The 20,552-nt window shown below is 39.6% G+C and overlaps 1 protein-coding gene across 3 annotated transcripts in view; it reads left to right on the top strand.

Moving 5' to 3' along the window:
* The window catches only part of HSDL2 (hydroxysteroid dehydrogenase like 2), a 70,791-nt gene that overhangs the window by 23,930 nt on the left and 26,309 nt on the right, over positions 1 to 20,552 (top strand). For all 3 annotated transcript variants that reach the window (XM_082623254.1, XM_082623255.1, XM_082623256.1), the window contains 4 exons: positions 3,483 to 3,586; positions 4,585 to 4,683; positions 18,208 to 18,402; positions 20,103 to 20,174. In XM_082623254.1, coding sequence (XP_082479380.1) covers positions 3,483 to 3,586; positions 4,585 to 4,683; positions 18,208 to 18,402; positions 20,103 to 20,174 — 470 coding nt within the window. The remainder of the gene's footprint in view (positions 1 to 3,482; positions 3,587 to 4,584; positions 4,684 to 18,207; positions 18,403 to 20,102; positions 20,175 to 20,552) is intronic.

The raw sequence follows: 20,552 nt of genomic DNA on the forward strand, positions 1-20,552 counted from the left end.
TTAAAAAAAAAGTGGTATAGACAGTGTGGCTGTGATGGTCAGGGTTAACTTTAAACATATACAAGTCTAAACTAATGTAGAAGTGTTTCACAGAGGTGTAGAAATTAAGTTTGTTCACTGTATTGTTCACTAGAAATTGCTCTTGCTAAAAGTTAAAAACGGGCCGTTATGAATTCTAAGAATTAAATAGACTTCCGTGGTTTGAAATACAGACTATTCAGTGCTTTACTCATGTTGAATACAAAGTGATAATCAGTTCTGTGACAAGGTTGTGTGGTTGTGGTGTATTGTTGTAGAGATTTTGTTTTTGATTAGAAAGAAATCAATTCTTTTTTGCCACCCAAGAGAAAATTCCCAGCTCAGTTCCCAAGCAAAGATTGGGTCAAAGACTTGGCTGTTTTAGCTGACATTATGACTTACGGAAACACAAGTATATGATTCTCATTGCTCATTCCTTGTGAAATTATGTCTTTGGAAAACCCATTTGTCAAGAATAATTTGTCCCCTTTCCTATACCAAGGTCATTTTCCAAAAATGAAAGTGATGGCCTAAACTACATTCCTGTTTGTAGATTTGTTCAGTTCAAAACAAAACCAAAAAATCCGATATAGGAAAATGAACTAACCTTTTAAAATTACCTTTATGAATGAAAACTATTTGTGTAGTTGAAGAACTACAAATGGAACACATAAGCTGTAGGGCACTAAGGTACTAAAAACTAAATATGAGTACGTTGGAGTAATAGATCTACAAATATCTCAGGAATAGATACCCTAAAATAAAACTGTTTTTTATTATTTATTTATTTATTTATTTATTTATTTATTTTAATTTTATTTTTTTCGGTACATGGGCCTCTCACTGTTGTGACCTCTCCTGTTGCGGAGCACAGGCTCCGGACGCGCAGGCTCAGCGGCCATGGCTCACGGGCCCAGCCGCTCCTCAGCATGTGGGATCCTCCCGGGCCGGGGCATGAACCTGTGTCCCCTGCATCGGCAGGTGGACTCTCAACCACTGCACCACCAGGGAAGCCCTAAAACCCTTTTTTAAAGCAAAGATTCTGTTCACTGTTGAAAGTTCCTATATTTATTAACAGCTATTTTTTTAAAATAAATTTATTTTATTTATTTATTTATTTTGGCTGCATTGGGTCTTCGTTGCTGCTCATGGGCTTTCTCTAGTTGTGGTGAGCGGGGGCTACTCTTTGTTGCTGTGCACGGGCTTTTCACTGCAGTAGCTTCTCTTGTTCCGTGCGCTCTAGGCGCACGGGCTTCAGTAGTTGTGACACGTGGGCTCAGTAGTTGTGGTGCAGGGGCTTAGTTGCTCTGCGGTATGTAGGATCTTCCTGGACCAGGGCTTGAACCCATGTCCCCTGCATTGGCAGGCAGATTCTTAACCACTGCGCCACCAGGGAAGTCCCTATTAACAGCTAGTTTTAAATAAAATTGTTACCAGTTAAAGGCATTTTACAATGCCAGTTGAAAGACCTGACATTGACCTTTGAACCAAAAAAAGGGTGTCAGGTTTTTGGCCCTCTATGAAAGGCATACGTTATAAAAGAGAAATTCATAATGAGACATTTCCATTTAAATTTTTGTTTTGTTTTTTATTTAGTGACACTCACTTCATTCACAGAAGATAAGTACAGGTTGTTTTCTCAGGGAAGCCTGAGAAGCATCCTCAGGGAGAGAGTAGGGGAAGGCCCAAAGAACTGACCTATTTGGAGATTTCAGCAAGGATCTGGAGCTGCTTCCTGATCCCTGGTGCCCAGGGCCCTGTGGCCTATGTCTTGTGTTCTAGTGGTTTGAAGAAACAGGGTTGGAAGACAGGAGGTAGAATGCAGATCCTTATTTGTATTTCTAAGTTTTAATTAAATATATAATCTCCAGGATTATATGTGTTTGTATCATGTTAAATGCTTATAGAAATTCAGTAATAAGGCTCAATTGTATTTCTGAACCGTTGCTCTTTCTTATACCCAGCTCACTTTATTCATTTACTCAAATGCCCTATAGGCCTTGGAGCTTACAACCCTGATTAAGTAAAATAATTCATGTGAAAGTAATAACTAATAAGTGCGGTGCCTAGCATACAGTAAGTTTTTAGTAAACTTAACTATCTTATTAAGCTCAAGGTATTAGTATCTAAGCGTGGTGCTAAGAGTTTTCAGTATAATGTGTAGGATAGGGCATGTTGCCGTGGAAAACGTACCTGATTAGGGTTAGTAACGCTGAGGGTTAGGCAAGCAAAGTGCAGGTGGAAAGGTTTTGTCTAATATATCAGAGAAGCTCATGTTTGTAATGTAAATGAAATGAACTCCTTCCCTTGATTGTGAAATATGGTCTTATTGCTTGGAATAAGTTGTTTGTTTCCTGTTGATGCTTTGAGGTGCAGCTTTACTGTTCTAATGACAAACAGCTGTGATATTGTTTGCCCTTCTCTACCTCACCCCCATAAAAGTGAAGCACCTTTGTAATAGAAAAACAATATGTACAAAAACCCTTTAGTGATATTGATTGTATTTGGTTTATAAACTTAAAAAGACATTGCAAAAAAAAAAGACATTGTAGATGGTAACAAGAATGTTGTACATTGGTAATAAAGAAACAGACTTAAGAAGAATGGACTAGTTTCAAGTCCTAGAAGTTATTGAATGTGAAATAAAACTAAAAACTATAAAATTATTAAGCTACAGTATGTTATTAAGCTATATACTATAGCTTAATAATTAAACATTTCCAAATGTTGGACCTGTGTCTTTTGTAAAATAAATTATCTACCTTTTTGAAAGCGTTTAAAAAACAAACAACTAAATATTGCCTACAAAGGAACATTGCATTGCATATTGGTACAGATTAAATTTGGTAATGTATTGGGAGTTCATGTTATTAAATTACAGTTCCAGTGTGGTAGGAATACTATACCTACTAAGATGAAAAAAAATCAGAGTATGTAATACTAATAATAGCAGTTGTTTATTTCATGTTTAATATATGAACTGTTCTAAGTATCTCATATGTATCATCTCATTTTAATCCCTTGGTCAATCCTAGCTAGTAGCAGGTATTACCAACATTTACAAATGAGAAAACTGAGAATTAGAATACTATATATTTTGCCCCAGATTACACAATGAAGGGCAGAAGGAGGATTTGAACCCAGGTCTGTCTGACTTGGAAGGATGTAGTTGAAGATAATCTAAGTTGGGTTTAAGGCTAGTGTGCCACGGAATTGATTATTTTCATCAAGCAGATCATATTGTCAGGCCATTATGCATAGCTTCAAAGGATGAATATTAGTTGCTTTTCCTATCTACATTCCAGGTAAGTGGGGGAACAACAACAAAGAAAACCAACAGAAGTACCCTACCGGTTATTGAACAAGTTCAGTTGCTCTGTAGAAGTAGTTTAAAATATAACTTAAGAGAGTAATGAAGCTGTTAGAAAGCTAGTAACTTGACTTGTGTTTTCTTTTGCTTTCAGATCTAAAGCATGCATTCCGTATTTGAAAAAGAGTAAAATTGCTCATATCCTCAATCTTAGCCCACCGCTGAACCTAAATCCACTGTGGTTCAAACAGCACTGTGGTAGGTGGTAGGATGAGGGGATGGCTTGTTTAGTCAATTTGTTTTGTATTAAACCAGTATATCTATGATGTAATCACAATTTGTACATAGCGTTCAACATTAAATTTTCTATGCAGAAATCGATAGCATTCTGTAGATTCTTAATCTTTTATCTTTAATTTAAAAAATTGAGGTATAATTTACATTAAATAAAATGCACAGATGTTAATGGTTCAGTCTGATGAGTTTTGACAAACGTATACACCTGTATAACCAATACTCAAATGGAGATATGGATATCCCTGTCCTAGAAAGCTCTCTCAAGTCCCAGTGGGTGTGTTTTATTGTATGTAACTTATTCTTCAGTAAAGTTGGTGAAAACGATCCATGGAATACTTTACCTTTCACAGAAAACTAGTGATTTAAGGTGAGTATGCTAAATAACAAGATTTATGTATAGGTGCCTCCTTTGAAATAGTTGTGTCAGATACTTAGTCCTTATTTCAACATAATTCAGTAAAATTTCGAAAGGAAGGCAGTTGAAGTAGGAACCCATAGAACAAAACCAAAAGGAGTTCTGTTTTAATCGACCAGGTTAAATGAATTTGCAACCTTTTGTTTATGTTTTACTAGTAGTAGTTTTCCTTTAAATGGTCAGTTTCATTTTTTTAAAAAAGAAAAGGAAAAAAACCAGATTAAGAAACAATGATGTAACTTACTCCCATAATGTTAAGAGAAGTGAAAGTTTATTACCGTCTTTTTTCTTTGAATCTAATATTAGGATGGAAGTATGTAAAAGTGGTTCATCCCTGATATATATAAAAACCATTTCCATAAAACTACAGTTACTTCTATAAAAACTGTTCTTTTAAAAATAGTAAATTAAAATTATGTTTTGTATTATTATTAAGTAGTTCTGAAAAAATATATTGAGGAAGGAATAGTAATAGAAAGAAATTGGTTATTTAAATTCACAGATTAATTTCTTTCTTAATTAAATTCTTGGTGATTTCTTTCAGCTTACACCATTGCTAAGTATGGTATGTCTATGTGTGTGCTTGGAATGGCAGAAGAATTTAAAGGTGAAATTGCAGTCAATGCACTGTGGCCTAAAACAGGTATGTACTTACAAAAAATCCATTTATTGGATTCTCATTTATTGTCTTAGACACTCTTTGCTGGGTGGGGTGGGGTGCAAGTGAGTAGACTGTCAAAGGTAACCTCAGTCTGTTGGGAAAAAAGTTCAACTTTTTATTGTGCATAAAAGGTCCTTTTCAGTCATCTTCTTGCTTTGACTTGATCTGCGTGACTACATGATTGCTGTACTAGAAACACTGAACCCAGGAACACTTGAAGAGTCTCATTAAAGCCAGCAGGAAGCCATCTGCGTTTCCCTAACCTTTTTTCCATCGCTATCTTTGGTACCTTAAAAAATTCTACAGATTCTCATACTTTTGTTTTCTCCTCACACATCCCAGCAAATGCTTCTTTACTTTCTTTCTTACTTTCTTTCTTACTACTTTGTCTTTTTCCTTTATGAAAAACCAACTTTTCTGTACTTTCACATGAGCTCTGAGTTCACAGAGTGCCTAGATCCCCTTTAGGTGACAGAATAACCTGCATATGGCTGGGTATGCAGCTTTAGAGTTAAATGTATGATGAAAGCTGATGGGTGCAGGCTAGGGAATATGTTGTCTAAACATGAGGGAAAGTCAGTAACAATGACAGAAGGGGAAAGCTTGTCCTTGTGGGTTCTTATTCTCCACTTATATATCAAAACAGCTTAAAGGAGGTAAAAGAAAAGAAACTATATCTATTATACGTTTTTTCATATATTTAATAGATAATGCCTGTGAAAACCTTAACTACTTTCATCTTAAATCTAAATGACAATCCTACCCCACAAAAGTATGATAGAGGGAAAATGTAGTGGGAATCACTTTTTCATTTTATGTATTTAACAGAACCTTTGGTGCACTAACGTCAGTACTCCAACATGTAAATTAGTGTGACCCCTTTCCAAGGAAACTCCTTAGGGGTCAAACTGGTGTGTCTCCTCCTAGGACAGTGCCCTCCATTCAGTGGTCACTTAGGTGTTTTTTGAATGAATGATAATTTTGGATTCCCTTTGAAAGTATCTTCATATTCTTCATTATATTCCTTGAAACATACAGATTGCAGACTGGAATCTTTTCACTTATTTGAGGGTACAGGGGGTTTCTGAGAAGGTGACTGTTGAAACTTATGGCCTTGCTGTCCACCCTTTCCAACGACCAGGAAACTCCCCGGAGTGGAGCAGGTGTTGGGGTGGCAGGCAGGCAGGACATGGAAGGAATGAGCAAGACATTGATTCTGTAAGAGGAGTAACTGAGAAGCTTGAAGGAGGTTATTCCCCTCTGGGCCAGAGGACAGAATGGGGCCAGTAGAGAGCATTGGAGGGAGAATTAATACTCAGAAGTTCCTGGAGAGAGCTCAGCCCATGGAGATCTGAGGCCCTCACCTGGGTGATTCAACAGGTGAGAGAAGTATTTCCTACCCTTAAGGCTGAACAGTGAGGAGATCAGGGAGAATTCTCCTTTAGGCCTCCAAATGGATTCAGTAACTGGTACATCTGCTGTATTACCCACCTGTGGGCAGAGACTGCTCCACTTGCCCCTGCTGCCAAGGTTGCCATTGTTTAAAGTATCTAAGGGTGAATAGAGCAGTGAAGAGACAAAAAGTGCAGTGCAGCTAAGGGGATCCAATATCCAGACACAGGAAAAATAAACAAACACCACTGTCTGTTAGAAGAACACTTAATTCAGAATTTTTGCAAATCGTGATAGCCCTAGAGGTGCTCTTGAATGGAACTGCCATATAGCAGTGTGAATTGTACCCAGAGTTGTAGCTTAGAAACAAATGAGGGATTTCTTTTTCTTCCCATCTGCTGTATACTAGGTGAGATTTCCTCAGCTCCAGGCAGTAGTGAAAGACCTAATGGTCTATGGTATTGAAGCTGGGAGAACAAGGGGCTGTGGGTGAGAATTTATGGAGCCCTGGGATATGTTGCTAATGCAACTCTTAGGAAAATTTAGCCGTTGCAGCCAGCTCTCTAGCCACTATCTTTCTTTTCTAATAAGAACTCCAGGAATGAAAACAATTTTTTTAATGAACTATAGTTGATGTACAATATTATGTTAGTTGCAGGTGTACTGCATAGTGATTTGACATTTGCATACATTGTGAAATGATCACCACGATAAGTCTAGTAACCATCTGTCTCCATACAAAGTTATTACAGTATTAGTGACCATATTCCTTATGCTGCATGTAACATTCCTGTGGCTTATTTATTTTATAACTGGAGGTTGTACCTCTTAATCCCTTTCACGTATTTTTCCCCACCCTTCACCCCACTCTCCTCTGGCAACCACGTGTTTGTTCTCTGTATCTATCAGTCTGTTTTCATTTTGTTTTGTTTGTTTATTTTGTTTTTCAGATTCCACATATAAGTGAGATCATATGATATTTGTCTTTGTCTGACATTTCATTTAGCATGATACTCTGTAGATCCATCCATGTTGTCACAAATGGCAAGATTTAATTTATTTAATGGCTGAGTAATGTTCCATTGTATGTGTGTGTGTGTGTGTGTGTGTGTGTGTGTGTGTGTATTACCACATCTTCCTTATCCATTTATCCATCGATGGACATTTAGGTTGCTTCCATATCTGGGTTATTGTAAATAATGCTGCAGTGAACATTGGTGTGCATATATATTTTTGAATTAGTGTTTTTGTTTTCTTTGGATAAATACCCAGAAGTGAAATTGCTGGATGATATGGTAGTTCTATTTTTAATTTTTTAAGGAGGAATCAAGTTTTTAAAATTCCATCTGAAGTTTGACTAAGATTCTTTATGCCCTGACCTACTGTGGGATCAGAACCATGATTTATTGCTTCTTCGTTTCCCTTATGTTACTGTAGCAGACACAGTTCTTTTAAGATTTTCTGGAGAGTGATATTCGTTGCAGTGAGGCAAAGATGAGTGAAAAAACTGCTTCTACAGTATTTTTCAAACTACATGTCAAGACTCATTGGTGAGTCATGAAATCAATTTAGTGAGGCATGAAATCAATTTAGCGGATTGTGAAATCTAGGTAGCAGCCAGAATTTTGTTGTTGTTTCAATTTATTTCTAATTGAATAAAATAGAAAATATTAGAGAGCATTGCATATAGTAAGAGTCAGTGTTGTTTCATAAACTTTTTTCATACATAAGTGTCATATATAAGTGAAATAGGTATATGTTTGTGAGTGCATATGTGTAGGTATTATGTGTTTTTAGTCATGCTGATAAAAAGTGTTACTTGTGAATCACAGTAAAACAGTTTAAAAGCTCGCACTTTCTTGTGCCTCGTTTTTTTAACTTCTTTTCCTTCTCTCATCCTTTCTCAACCTCCTCCCCCTACCTTAATCATTGCTGTTACTAAAGCTGATAGATAGTGAGAGTCAGGCAGTTAGTTAGAAAGGGAGGTCTCTGAGATAAAGTCTGAACATAGTGTTTTCCCTCTTGGTACCTCTATTATGTCACTTGACGCTTTATATTCATTCATCTTCCAAACGCTTTTATATGCCAGACACAGTTCTCTGTGCTATTTATTCATTATGTATTCAACAGATAATTTATTAAGTATCTACCATGCACAAGGTACCTGGGGGTACTAAGATGAATGTGATGCAGTCCTTACCTTCAGAGAGTTTACCCCGTAATGCCAGAGATGAAAGAGTTTGTTGCCATCATTTACACTTCGTCCTTCTTTCCTTGCCTCCCCTCTTCTAATCTTTAGGTCTTTGGGATTCTGGGGTAACAAAGTGAGAAGAAGCCTAGTCTAACACTAAAAATCTGAGATCTTATTCATCAGCAAATATTTCCTGGACACCTATTATGTGCTAAGCTCTGTTCTAGTTGCTTAAGATACATCAGAGAACAAAGTGGACAAGAGTATCTGTCATTATGGAACTTATAGTATAATTGGGAGAGACACAGTAGACATTTAACATAATGAATAACAAACTATATAATATGCTAGAAGGTGATAATGCTATGGAAAAAGTAGAAGAAGGTAAGGGAGATTAAAAGACTCAGGTGTTGGGGAGGATAAGTTGCCATTTTAAATAGGGTAGAAAGGTTTAGCCTTTTTTTTTTTTTTTTTTTTTTTTTTGCGGTACGCAGGGCTCTCACTGTTGTGGCCTCTCCCGGAGCACAGGCTCCGGACGCGCAGGCTCAGCGGCCATGGCTTACGGGCTTAGCCGCTCTGCAGCATGTGGGATCCTCCCGGACCAGGGCACGAACCCGTGTCCCCTGCATCGGCAGGCGGACTCTCAACCACTGCGCCACCAGGGAAGCCCGGTTTAGCCTTTTTGAGGTGACATTTGAGAGTAGAAGTCTTCAAGTAAGGAGGTGATGGAGTTCACCTTGGGGATGTGTTGGTCAATGGGGTATTTGAGGGAAAAGCATTGAAGACAGAAGACATAGGCCCTTGAAAGGTCCTCTGAGGTGAGCCTGCTTGGCAATGATGAAAGAACAGACAGAAGGCCAATGTGGCTGGAATGAGGGGAGAGTGGTAGGAAGTGAGGAGATGATGCTTTTGAGGAAATGGTCAGATGTTGTAAGGTTCTTGCCAAGACTTGGGTTTTTACTCTATGAGTGAAATGCGGAGGTTTTTTTTTTTTTTTTTTTTTTTGCGGTACGCGGGCCTCTCACTGCTGTGGCCTCTCCTGTTGCGGAGCACAGGCTCCGGACGCTCAGGCTCAGCGGCCATGGCTCACAGGACCAGCCGCTCTGCGGCACGTGGGATCTTCCCGGCCCGGGGCACGAACCTGCGTCCTCTGCATCGGCAGGTGGACTCTCAACCACTGCACCACCAGGGAAGCCCAGGAGCTTTTGCAAGGTTTTGAGCAGAGGAGGGGCCTGATTCTTTTAAATTTGTAAAAGAATCTCTCTGGCTGCTCTGCTGAGAATAGATTCTCATAGGGCAAAAGGAGAAACAGGGAGACCAGTTTGGAGCCTATTAGAGTAACCTAGGCACAGATATTAGTAGCTGTGACCAGGTTGATAGCAGAGGCAGAGAGTGGTCAGATTCTGATATTTTTTGAAGTTAGAACCAACAAGATGTGCTGATGGATTAGATATAGGATATAAGGCAAAAAGAAGAGCCAGGGATGACTCCAAAATTACTTTGGCTTTAGTAACTGGAATAATGGAGTTGCCATCAACTGAGATGAGGGAATGCTACAGACAGGGGAGGTTGGGGAACAAATTCAGTTTGGGGCATTGTGATTGAGCATCCACGTGGAGATAGTCAACAAGCAGTTGGGTTTGGAAGTCTGGGGGTCATGAGGGAGGTCCAGGCTGGAGATGGAAATTTGTGGATTTTCAGCATATAGATGGCATATAGAGTCACAAGGCTAGATGATGTCAGCTAGAGAGTGAATAGAAGAAGAGAAAGTATCATTGGCCATTGCAATGTTAAGAGGTTGGGAAGAAGAGGGAAAAAATCCACATAGGAGAGTAAGGTAGGAAGAAAATCAAAGAGTGTGATGTCCTGAAAGCCAATTGGAGAAAGTGTTTCAAGGAAGAAGAGGAATGATCAGTTGTGTCAAATGCTGCTCATAGCTCTTACAAGATGGGGACTGACCACTGGATTTAGTAATCTGGACATCTCTTTCATATCACTTATAACATTTGAAATTAAATTGCTGATTTTATAACTAATTGTTTAATGTCTTTTTTGGGGGGCTGTGTCGGGTCTTCATTGTGGCATGCAGGATCTTCATTGCGGCATACTGGATCTTCGTTGAGGCATGCAGGATCTTTGTTGAGGCATGAGGGATCTTTCGTTGCGGTGCGTGGGCTTCTCTCTAGCTGCGGCGTGCAGGCTTCTCTCTAGCTGTGGCGTGTGGGTTTTCTCTCTCTGGTTGTGGTGCGGGCTCCGTAGCGTGTGGGCCCTGTAGTTTGTGGCACACAGGCTCTTTTGTTGAGGCGCATGAGCTCAGTAGTTGTGGCGCATGGGCCTAGTTGCCCCACAGCATATGGGATCTTATTTCCCTGACCAGGGATCAAACCTGCGTCCCCTGCATTGGAAGGTGGATTCTTCAGCACCGGACCACCAGGGAAGTCCCTGTTTAATGTCTTTCTTGCTAGAAAAGCTTCTTGAAGGTAGAGACAGTATCTGTCTTGTTCATTTTATTATAGTCATTGTAGACATTAAGTAAGTATTTTATGAATGAATGAAAGTGCAGTATGATTTCCTTCTACCTAGGTCCAAGATAGGCATTCTGAACAAAGCTTATATAAGGAAGGGGGAGAACATTGTATGACAGGGAACGTGGAGGACGGTATCAGGATTGGAAGAAGAAATCAGCTCACTGCTGAGACTTTGCTTTAGCTTAGAGATGTTCGTTTTAGGTTGACAAGACATCTTGGAACCATTGGTATCATTTGGGTCCTAGATTTGTATAGCATAGTGAATTCAGTTGACGGTCATGTTCCATATGATACACGGCATAATGAATTATGTAAGGGATACTTTTAAAACGTAGCAAGAGGGCCATGTATTTCAGATTAAAGGTTAGGAAAGGTTGTTTTCTAATGGAACAATTGAAATGAGACCACAAGAGGATACTGGAGTTAGCAAGAAGGAGACTGGGCAAGGCATTCCTGGCAGAGCGAACAAAAAAGGCTGCAGTATGGGACAATACCATGTGTTTGGTGGAACGACAAGGAGTTTAATATAGTTGCCCCATGATGGGGTGTGGGCTGTTTATTTCCCTCTGAACTTGAGCATCTGCAAATGGGTTCATATTGGCCTGAATGTTGGGGGGGGGTATGAGGTTGTGGGGAAGATGGACAAACTAAGCCCAAGGGGCTTGATTGCCGGGTTTAGGAGCTTGAATTTATTCAGCGGAGAGCCACTTTAGAATTTTAGAAGCAGGAGAACAATAAGAAGAAGAAGGAAGAGAGGAGCGGTGGTTTGTTGATGAGGTTTAGGAAGTTTAATTTGGCATCTGAATATAGGATGACTTGTAAGTTTGTGGAAAGAGGAGGCAGGAAACCTAGCTAGAATATTGCATTATTCATGATGGAGGCAATGAAAATGGATTTGAGAGGGTGTTCGTGCTCCTGGCTGTTTGGGAGGCCTCTATTTAAAAAAATATGTCTTCTTTCTGGACTGAGTAGAGTGGTTCTTTCTTTATGCTTGTTGGAACCAGAAGCAATCTCCCAACATTACTGCCCTTCCAGGAAGAGGAGGTTTATTGCACTTAATGAAATGAGTACAGTGTGACATGTATTATCTACAATCAAAACAGTGTCCTGATCCACACTTTTCGTCCTCCCTGGCTCAGTGTTCCTTCTCTACACTGGCGACATTACCCCTTCTGGGTCTAGAACTTTCAAGCCAGTGAATTCAACGCATCCAGAAAACGGACTAGAAAGCATGCCTTTAGTAGTTCCACAACATGAGGATCTCAGGCACCCGACTACGTCACCCTCAAAAATATCATTTTCTCATTTTACAAAACCCATTTCATAGTTTCTGCTGATGTGGAGGGTGGGGAGGGGAGGAGGGATGAGGGCTGCTATTGAAAATGCCTGCTGCGTCTTGCATCTGGATTGGTCAGAACAAGTGTGGTAGAAGAGGAAAGTCCACTTTTTTTTTAATATTTATTTATTTGGCTGTGTTGGGTCTTAGTAGCTGCACGTGGGATCTTCATTACCACGTGCGGGATCTTCATTGCAACATGTGGGATCTTTTTTTAGTTGCGGGATGCGGTACCTTTAGTTGCAGCATGTGGGATCTAGTTCCCTGACCAGGGATTGAACCGAGGCCCCCTGCACTGGCAGTGCGGAGTCTTAGCCACTGGACCACCAGGGAAGTCCCAAAGGTCCATTTTTGGATAGGTTTCATGTGAGCTGGGGTGGGGAGTCTGGAACTGGTGGCTCCTGATCTTGGCAATGGCAGTGGAGAGGAAGATAACAGAAGCATCACAGAATAGCCACAGTCCTCTGTCACCTGGACCACATTACATGTAGACGTGGGAACTCAGCTAACCAGGGAGGTCAAGGTGACAAGGTGGCAGCCGGCCTCTCTTGGTACTAGAAACCAAAACTGGTTTCCGTTTTTCAAGGGACCTACTTACCAACAAGGTTAAGCAGTTTATACCATATTTCACTGATTCTGAGATGCCCATGTTTTCACATTTTTACATCTTTGATATCAGGTTGCTCTTACAGTTGATGATATATTGTAGTTTAATTGGCAGGGTTTTTTTCCTCATTGGTACACTGTTTTCTTTTAAAATTAATTAATTAATTTATTTAGGCTGCGTTGGATCTTCGTTGCTGCGCGCAGGCTTTCTCTAGTTGTGGCGAGTGTGGGCTACTCTTTTTTTTTTTAATTTTTAAAATTTTTGCTGTGTTGGGTCTTCGTTTCTGTGCGAGGGCTTTCTCTAGTTGTGGCAAGCAGGGGCCACTCTTCATCGTGGTGCGCGGGCCTCTCACTGTCGCGGCCTCTCTTGTTGCTGAGCACAGGCTCCAGACGCGCAGGCTCAGTAGTTGTGGCTCACGGGCCCAGTTACTTAGCGGCATGTGGGATCTTCCCAGACCAGGGCTCAAACCCGTGTCCCCTGCATTGGCAGGCAGATTCTCAACCACTGCGCACCAGGGAAGCCCTGGGCTACTCTTTATTGCGGTCCACAGGCTTCTCATTGCGGTGGCTTCTCTCGTTGAGGAGCACAGGCTCTAGGCGCATGGGTTTTAGTAGTTGCAGCGCATGGCCTCAGTAGTTGTGGCTCATGGGCTCTAGAGCACAGGCTCAATAGTTATGGGTGCATGGGCTTAGTTGCCCCGCGGCATGTGGGATCTTCCTGGACCAGGGGTCGAACCCATGTCCCCTGCATTAGCAAGCGGATTCTTTATTTTTTTTAACATCTTTATTGGAGTATAATTGCTTTACAATGGTGTGTTAGTTTCTGCTTTATCACAAAGTGAATCAGTTATACATATGTTTCCATATCTCTTCCCTCTTGAGTCTCCCTCCCTCCCACCCTCCCTATCCCACCCCTCTAGGTGGTCACAAACCACCTAGCTGATCTCCCTGTGCTATGTGGCTGCTTCCCACTAGCTACCTGTTTTACGTTTGGTAGTGTATATATGTCCATGCCACTCTCTCACTTTGTTACAGCTTACCCTTCCCCCTCCCCATATCCTCAAGTCCATTCTCTAGTAGGTCTGCGTCTTTATTTCCGTCTTGCCCCTAGGTTCTTCATGACCATTTTTTTTGTTTTTTTAGATTCCATATATATGTATTAGCATACAGTATTTGTTTTTCTCTTTCTGACTTACTTCACTCTGTATGACAGACTCTAGGTCCATCCACCTCACTACAAATATCTCAATTTCATTTCTTTTTATGGCTGAGTAATATACCATTGTATATGTGTGCCACATCTTCTTTATCCATTCATCTGATGATGGACACTTAGGTTGCTTCCATGTCCTGGCTATTGTAAATAGAGCTGCAATGAACATTTTGGTACATGACTCTTTTTTTTTTTTTATTAGTTTCTGCTTTATAACAGAGTGAATCAGTCATACATATACATCTGTTCCCACATCCCTTCCCTCATGCATCTCCCTCCCTCCCACCCTCCCCATCCCACCCCTCCAGGCGGTCACAAAGCACCGAGCTGATCTCCCTGTGCTCTGCGGCTGCTTCCCACTATCTATCTACCTTACGTTTGGTAGTGTATATATGCATGACTCTTTTTGAATTATGGTTTTCTCAGGGTTTATGCCCAGTAGTGGGATTGCTGGGTCATATGGTAATTCTATTTTTAGTTTTTTAAGGAACCTCCATACTGTTCCCCATAGTGGCTGTGTCAATTTACATTCCCACCAACAGTGCAAGAGTGCTCCCTATTCTCCACACCCTCTCCAGCATCTATTGTTTGTAGATTTTTTGATGATGGCTATTCTGACTGGTGTGAGATGATATCTCATTGTATTTTGATTTGCATTTCTCTAATGATTAATGATGTTGAACATTCATTCATGTGTTTGTTGGAAATCTGTATACCTTCTTTGGAGAAATGTCTGTTTAGGTCTTCTGCCCATTTTTGGATTGGGTTGTTTGTCTTTTGTTACTGAGCTGCATGAGCTGTGTGTAAATCTTGGAGATTAATCCTTTGTCAGTTGCTTCAGAAAGTAGGCATAGAGGGAACTTTCCTCAACATAATAAAGGCCATGTATGACAAACCCACAGCCAACATCATCCTCAATGGTGAAAAACTGAAACCATTTCCATTAAGATCAGGAACAAGACAAGGTTGCCCACTCTCACCACTCTTTTTCAACATAGTTTTGGAAGTTTTAGCCACAGCAATCAGAGAAGAAAAAGAAATAAAAGGAATCCAAATCGGAAAACAAGAAGTGAAACTGTCACTGTTTGCAGATGACATGATACTCTACATAGAAAATCCTAAAGATGCTACCAGAAAACTACTAGAGCTAATCTTGAATTTGGCAAAGTAGCAGGATACAAAATTAATGCACACAGATCTCTGGCATTCCTATACACTAATGATGAAAAATCTGAAAGTGAAATTAAGAAAACACTCCCATTTACCATTGCAACAAAAAGAATAAAATATCTAGGAATAAACCTACCTAAGGAGACAAAAGACCTGTATGCAGAAAATTATAAGACACTGATGAAAGAAATTAAAGATGACACAAATAGATGGAGAGATATACCATGTTCTTGGATTGGAAGAATCAACATTGTGAAAATGACTCTACTACCCAAAGCAATCTACAGATTGAATGCAATCCCTATCAAACTACCACTGGCATTTTTCACAGAACTAGAACAAAAAATTTCACAATTTTTATGGAAACACAAAAGACCCTGAATAGCCAAAGCAATCTTGAGAACGAACAATGGAGCTGGAGGAATCAGGCTCCCTGACTTCAGACTATACTACAAAGCTACAGTAATCAAGACAGTATGGTACTGGCACAAAAACAAATATAGACCAATGGAACAGGATAGAAAGCCCAGAGATAAACCCACGCACATATGGTCACCTTATCTTTGATAAAGGAGGCAAGAATATACAATGGAGAAAAGACAGCCTCTCCAATAAGTGGTGCTGGGAAAACTGGACAGGTACATGTAAAAGTATGAAATTAGAACACTCCCTAACACCATACACAAAAATAAGCTCAAAATGGATTAAAGACGTAAATGTAAGACCGGACACTATCAAACTCTTAGAGGAAAACAGTCAGAACACTCTATGACATAAATCACAGCAAGATCCTTTTGGACCCACCTCCTAGAGAAATGGAAATAAAAACAAAAATAAACAAATGGGACCTAATGAAACTGCAAAGCTTTTACACAGCAAAGGAAACCATAAACAAGACCAAAAGACCACCCTCAGAATGGCAGGCAGATTCTTAACCACTGTGCTACCAGGGAAGTCCCTGCTATTTTTTATTAATAAGGTACCACATCAAGAGTGAGGCCATAGGTCTTGAGCTATTGGTAAAGTAAAAAAAAAATTATTCCTAGTAAAGGAATTTTAGTTACAATGTGGAGAAGTATCTTCTAATTGAATGCTATTAGGAAATTCCCCAAGTTAATGTGTACTCTTTGAAAGAGCGATGTGTGCTAGGATGTAATTGCCATGAATGTAGGGAATTTTTGTCTGTTTTGTCCACTCATCTGTCCCCAATACCTCCAATAGTGCCTGACTTTTTTGTAAGGCTCAGTAACTATTTGTTGAATGAGTGAAAAGGGTCAGTGGCTCTTAAAAGCTATATACTTTTCATCTTGTGGACTGAATTGTGTAAGTTATTCCAGTATGTAATGATTTCAGGATGGTTTAATAGTGGAATGGAGAGTTTATCTAAATTACTAGAAACTCTGACACCTAAAGTATATTTAAACAAATTGACTTTCATTGCTTTAAATATAAGCTAAAATACATATGTAAATTGAGTTGTTACTATTTACAACTTTGACAATGTGTAATTAATAATGTAGTATTAATGGTAGAGTTTCAAGTTACTTCATAAAAAACATGTAATTTAAAAATTAGGGGCTTCCCTGGTGGTGCAGTGGTTAAGAATCCGCCTGCCAGTGCAGGGGACACGGGTTCGAGCCCAGGTCCGGGAAGATCCCACATGCCGCAGAGCAACTAAGTCCGTGCACCACAACTACTGAGCCTGTGCTGTAGAGCCCACGAGCCACAACTACTGAGCCAGTGTGCCACGACTACTGAAGCTGGCTCACCTGGAGCCTGTGCTCCTCAACAAGAGAAGCCACCACAGTGAGAAGCCCATGCACCACAACGAAGAGTAGCCCCCGCTCGCTGCAAACAGAGAAAGCCCGTGTGCAGCAACAAAGACCCAAAGCAGCCATAAATAAATAAATAAATAAATAAATAAATATTTATATGCACTGAAAACAGTGGGAATTATATGAAAATATTGATAGTAATTATCTGGGCTTCCCTGGTGGTGCAGTGGTTAAGAATCCATCTGCCAGTGCAGGGGACATGGGTTCAGTCCCTGGCCCTGGAAGATCCCACATACCACGGAGCAACTAAGCCCATGAGCCACAACTACTGAAGCCCGGGCGCCTAGAGCCGGTGCTCTGCAACAAGAGAAGCCATGACAATGAGAAGCCCACGTACCGCAACAAAGAGTAGCCCCCGCTCACCGCAACTAGAGAAAGCCCACACACAGCAATGAAGATCCAACTCAGCCAAAACTAAAAACAAATAAATAAATAAATTTATTTTAAAAAATAGTAATTATCTCTGGGTAGGGGGATTATAGATAATTTAAAAATTCTTCCTTGGGACTTCCCTGGCGGTCCAGTGGTTAAGACTCCACGCTTCCACTGGAGGGGGTACAGGTTCGATCCCTGGTCGGGGAACTGAGATCTGGCATGCTGCAGGGTGTGGCCAAAAAAAATTTTTCTTCCTTTTAATTCTCTTTATTTTCTAGTATTTCATAAATGAAAGTAGTATCTGAACTTAAAAGGGACCCCCAAGTCCAGCCAGTATCTATTGAATGTTTATGGTATATTTGTCATTGTTTTAGGAACTAGGGATACAGTGATGAACAAGAAAAACAGAGTCTCTGTATTCTAGTAGAGGAAAAAGAGAAAATAAGCTTAGGAAAGGAGCTCCATATTTTAGAAACAAGAAACTGAGGCCGAAAGATGTTAAAGTAGCTTGCCGAAAGTCACGGCATAGTTGGCTTAAAAATGTTAGTCACCTGATGTACAGCTCAGTGCTCTTGCTGTTATTCCTCACTGCAAATTCTTTGAGCATTCTTAATCAGAAATCTAATTGAATGTTGCCATGAGTCTCATGAAGGAGTACTGTATAAGGCAGTGTTGTGTAGAGCAAGGAACATGTGTTGTCTACCCAGTTATGACAGTAAAACATTTGGCAAATCCTTTAAGCTCTCTGGACCTTTTTCTCATCACCTGAGTTATGAAGAGATTATTTGTCTTGCTTGTTACTCCCATAGTCCTATTACTTGATTTAGAGTTACGTATGTGTATGTTTGTTTTCTCTACAGCCATACACACTGCTGCTATGGATATGCTGGGAGGATCTGGTATTGAAAGCCAATGTAGAAAAGTTGATATCATTGCAGATGCTGCATACTGCATTTTCAAAAAGCCAAAAAGTTTTACTGGCAACTTTATTATTGATGAAAATATCTTAAAAGAAGAAGGAATAAAAAATTTTGATGTCTATGCCATTACACCAGGTAATGCATATAGTTTTCAGAAGTAGTGATGTGTTTTTCCACATTTTCTGCAGTGGACATACATCTGTTTTGTGTGCATGTTTATGTGATTATAAAATTAATATGCTCTTTTAAAAGCTGTCCTCCTAGTGAAAGGAAAAACCCAGACCAACACAACTGGAAAAACAGAGAAAGGGAAAATAGAAGTGAGTTGAAGGCTTTTTAAGTGATGCACAGATAGAGAAGGTCACATCAGCTTCTAACCATTTCCAAATCTTGAAACCAAAAATGAAAATTAGTTTTTAAAGTTGGCCTTAAAATCACACAGTAAAGATTTTCTTCAAGGATATGGTAACATATGATACAGTGGTGAGTTTTTTACAAAAACTTTTTAAGATTATGGGCTTTCCAAATGTTGTCTCTTAAGTGCAGTCTGAGAGTAACTTCATGATGAATGGTGAAGGTGAATGAACAGGGTCTACCCTATGTACAAGGGGGTATTTGAGAGGTTCTCAGAAGGCCCCTTGTTCAAAAATAATTCTTACCGTTGTAACTGTAGGTGAGGATGGTGATGATAATGCATTTTTACTTTATGTATAAAGTATACTATATAATAGACAATATAGCCCCAAATGGGAGTTGTATTTATTTGTGCAAAAGTGTATTTTAAATACTATTCATTAGGTTGAGCTTCTAGGTGACAGAAACCACATTTCTATTTGTATCATCCCTGTCTCTTCAGTTTGAACTGAATTGAATTAAATAGCTCTTCGCAGTTTTAAAAAACACTTTTATATACAGTGTCTGTTTAGCCTTCATAGCAATCCTGTGAGGGAAGCAATATTGTATACTGATTAGGAACAAGTGGAGTTTGGGAGGAGATAACCCAGTTCCCATTTCTGCTCAGCTGCTCACTAGCTGGGCGGCCTTAGGCATGTCGCCTGTTTTCTCTGAGCCTCACTTTCCTTATTGGTTAAAATAAGGGAAAGATAATTTCTACACAGGATTTTTGTAAGAACTAAATGCAATAAAGTATATAATGTGCTGGGCATGGTACCTGGCTTATGGTACAATCATAGTACTCAGTAGTTAATATTTATACAACTACTAAAGTTATTATCACTTTAGGTTTTAAAGACAATGACACTGTGCATAGAATTTTAAATTTGATTTTAATTAAAAATCCTATCAAGTATTGAGAACTTAATATGATTATGGAATTATGATTAAGTGTAGGATATAACAAAGACTGGTGCATTCCTGCCCTCCAGTTTTTTTAATCTTCTGAGAGGGAAAGACAGACACACATTAACAGAGATGGGAAACAAGTTCTTCTTAATGAGGAACCCCCTTCTCTCTGGGGCGCCAGGTAGGAAATGAGTCCAGAGCATTTTGGAGGGATGTAGCACAGAAGGGTTGCATGGATAGGTGAGAAGGGGCAAAAGCTCTTGGGAGAGCAGTTAAGGGCTTAACATAACAGGCAACTCTTTGGTTGGATCTTAAAGATGAAATTTGTTGAAGGAGAGGAGGATAACTGGATTACAGGAAAAGTGTTTTAGCTTAATGAAGGTCAGATAGTTTGACACTTCTCATGGGAGTCTTTTCCACAGCACCAGAATGATCAATAAAATAAGAACGTAACGTTTATTAAACAGGTGTTAAAATCTTAATATACTCAAGTTGTTATATTAACCTGATTATTTTTGGGGTCAATTTTTCAGGCCATCCTTTGTTACCAGATTTCTTCCTGGATGAACAACCTGTTACAGTTACCAAGAAACCGGAAACACATGGTAAGACATAGACCATGTTTTCTGTAGGAAAATAAAGTTACTAACTTACATATTTCTTCCAAAATGTAGAATTGAACATTTCCGCCTTCTGCTTTTAAGCTTTTTCTTCTTTTCTTTTTCTTTTTTTTTGGACGTGCCATGAGGCTTGTGGGATCTTAGTTCCCTGACCAGGGATAGAACCTGGGCCCCTGGCAGTGGAAGTGCCAAGTCCTAACCACTGGACCGCCAGGGAATTCCCTATTTTGTAATTTAAACTAGACAAGTAATGTCTTAGTTAATTCTAGCAAAGAAGGTTGTCTTTTCCTTCTACCAGTAAGAAGTTTTTGATATATTCTTTTCATTTGATTAAAAAAAAAGTTGTCTTTAAAATAACACCTT

This window comes from Mesoplodon mirus (assembly GCF_964341445.2).
Source record: "Mesoplodon mirus genome assembly, chromosome: 1".
Classification (NCBI taxonomy): Eukaryota; Metazoa; Chordata; class Mammalia; order Artiodactyla; family Ziphiidae; genus Mesoplodon; species Mesoplodon mirus.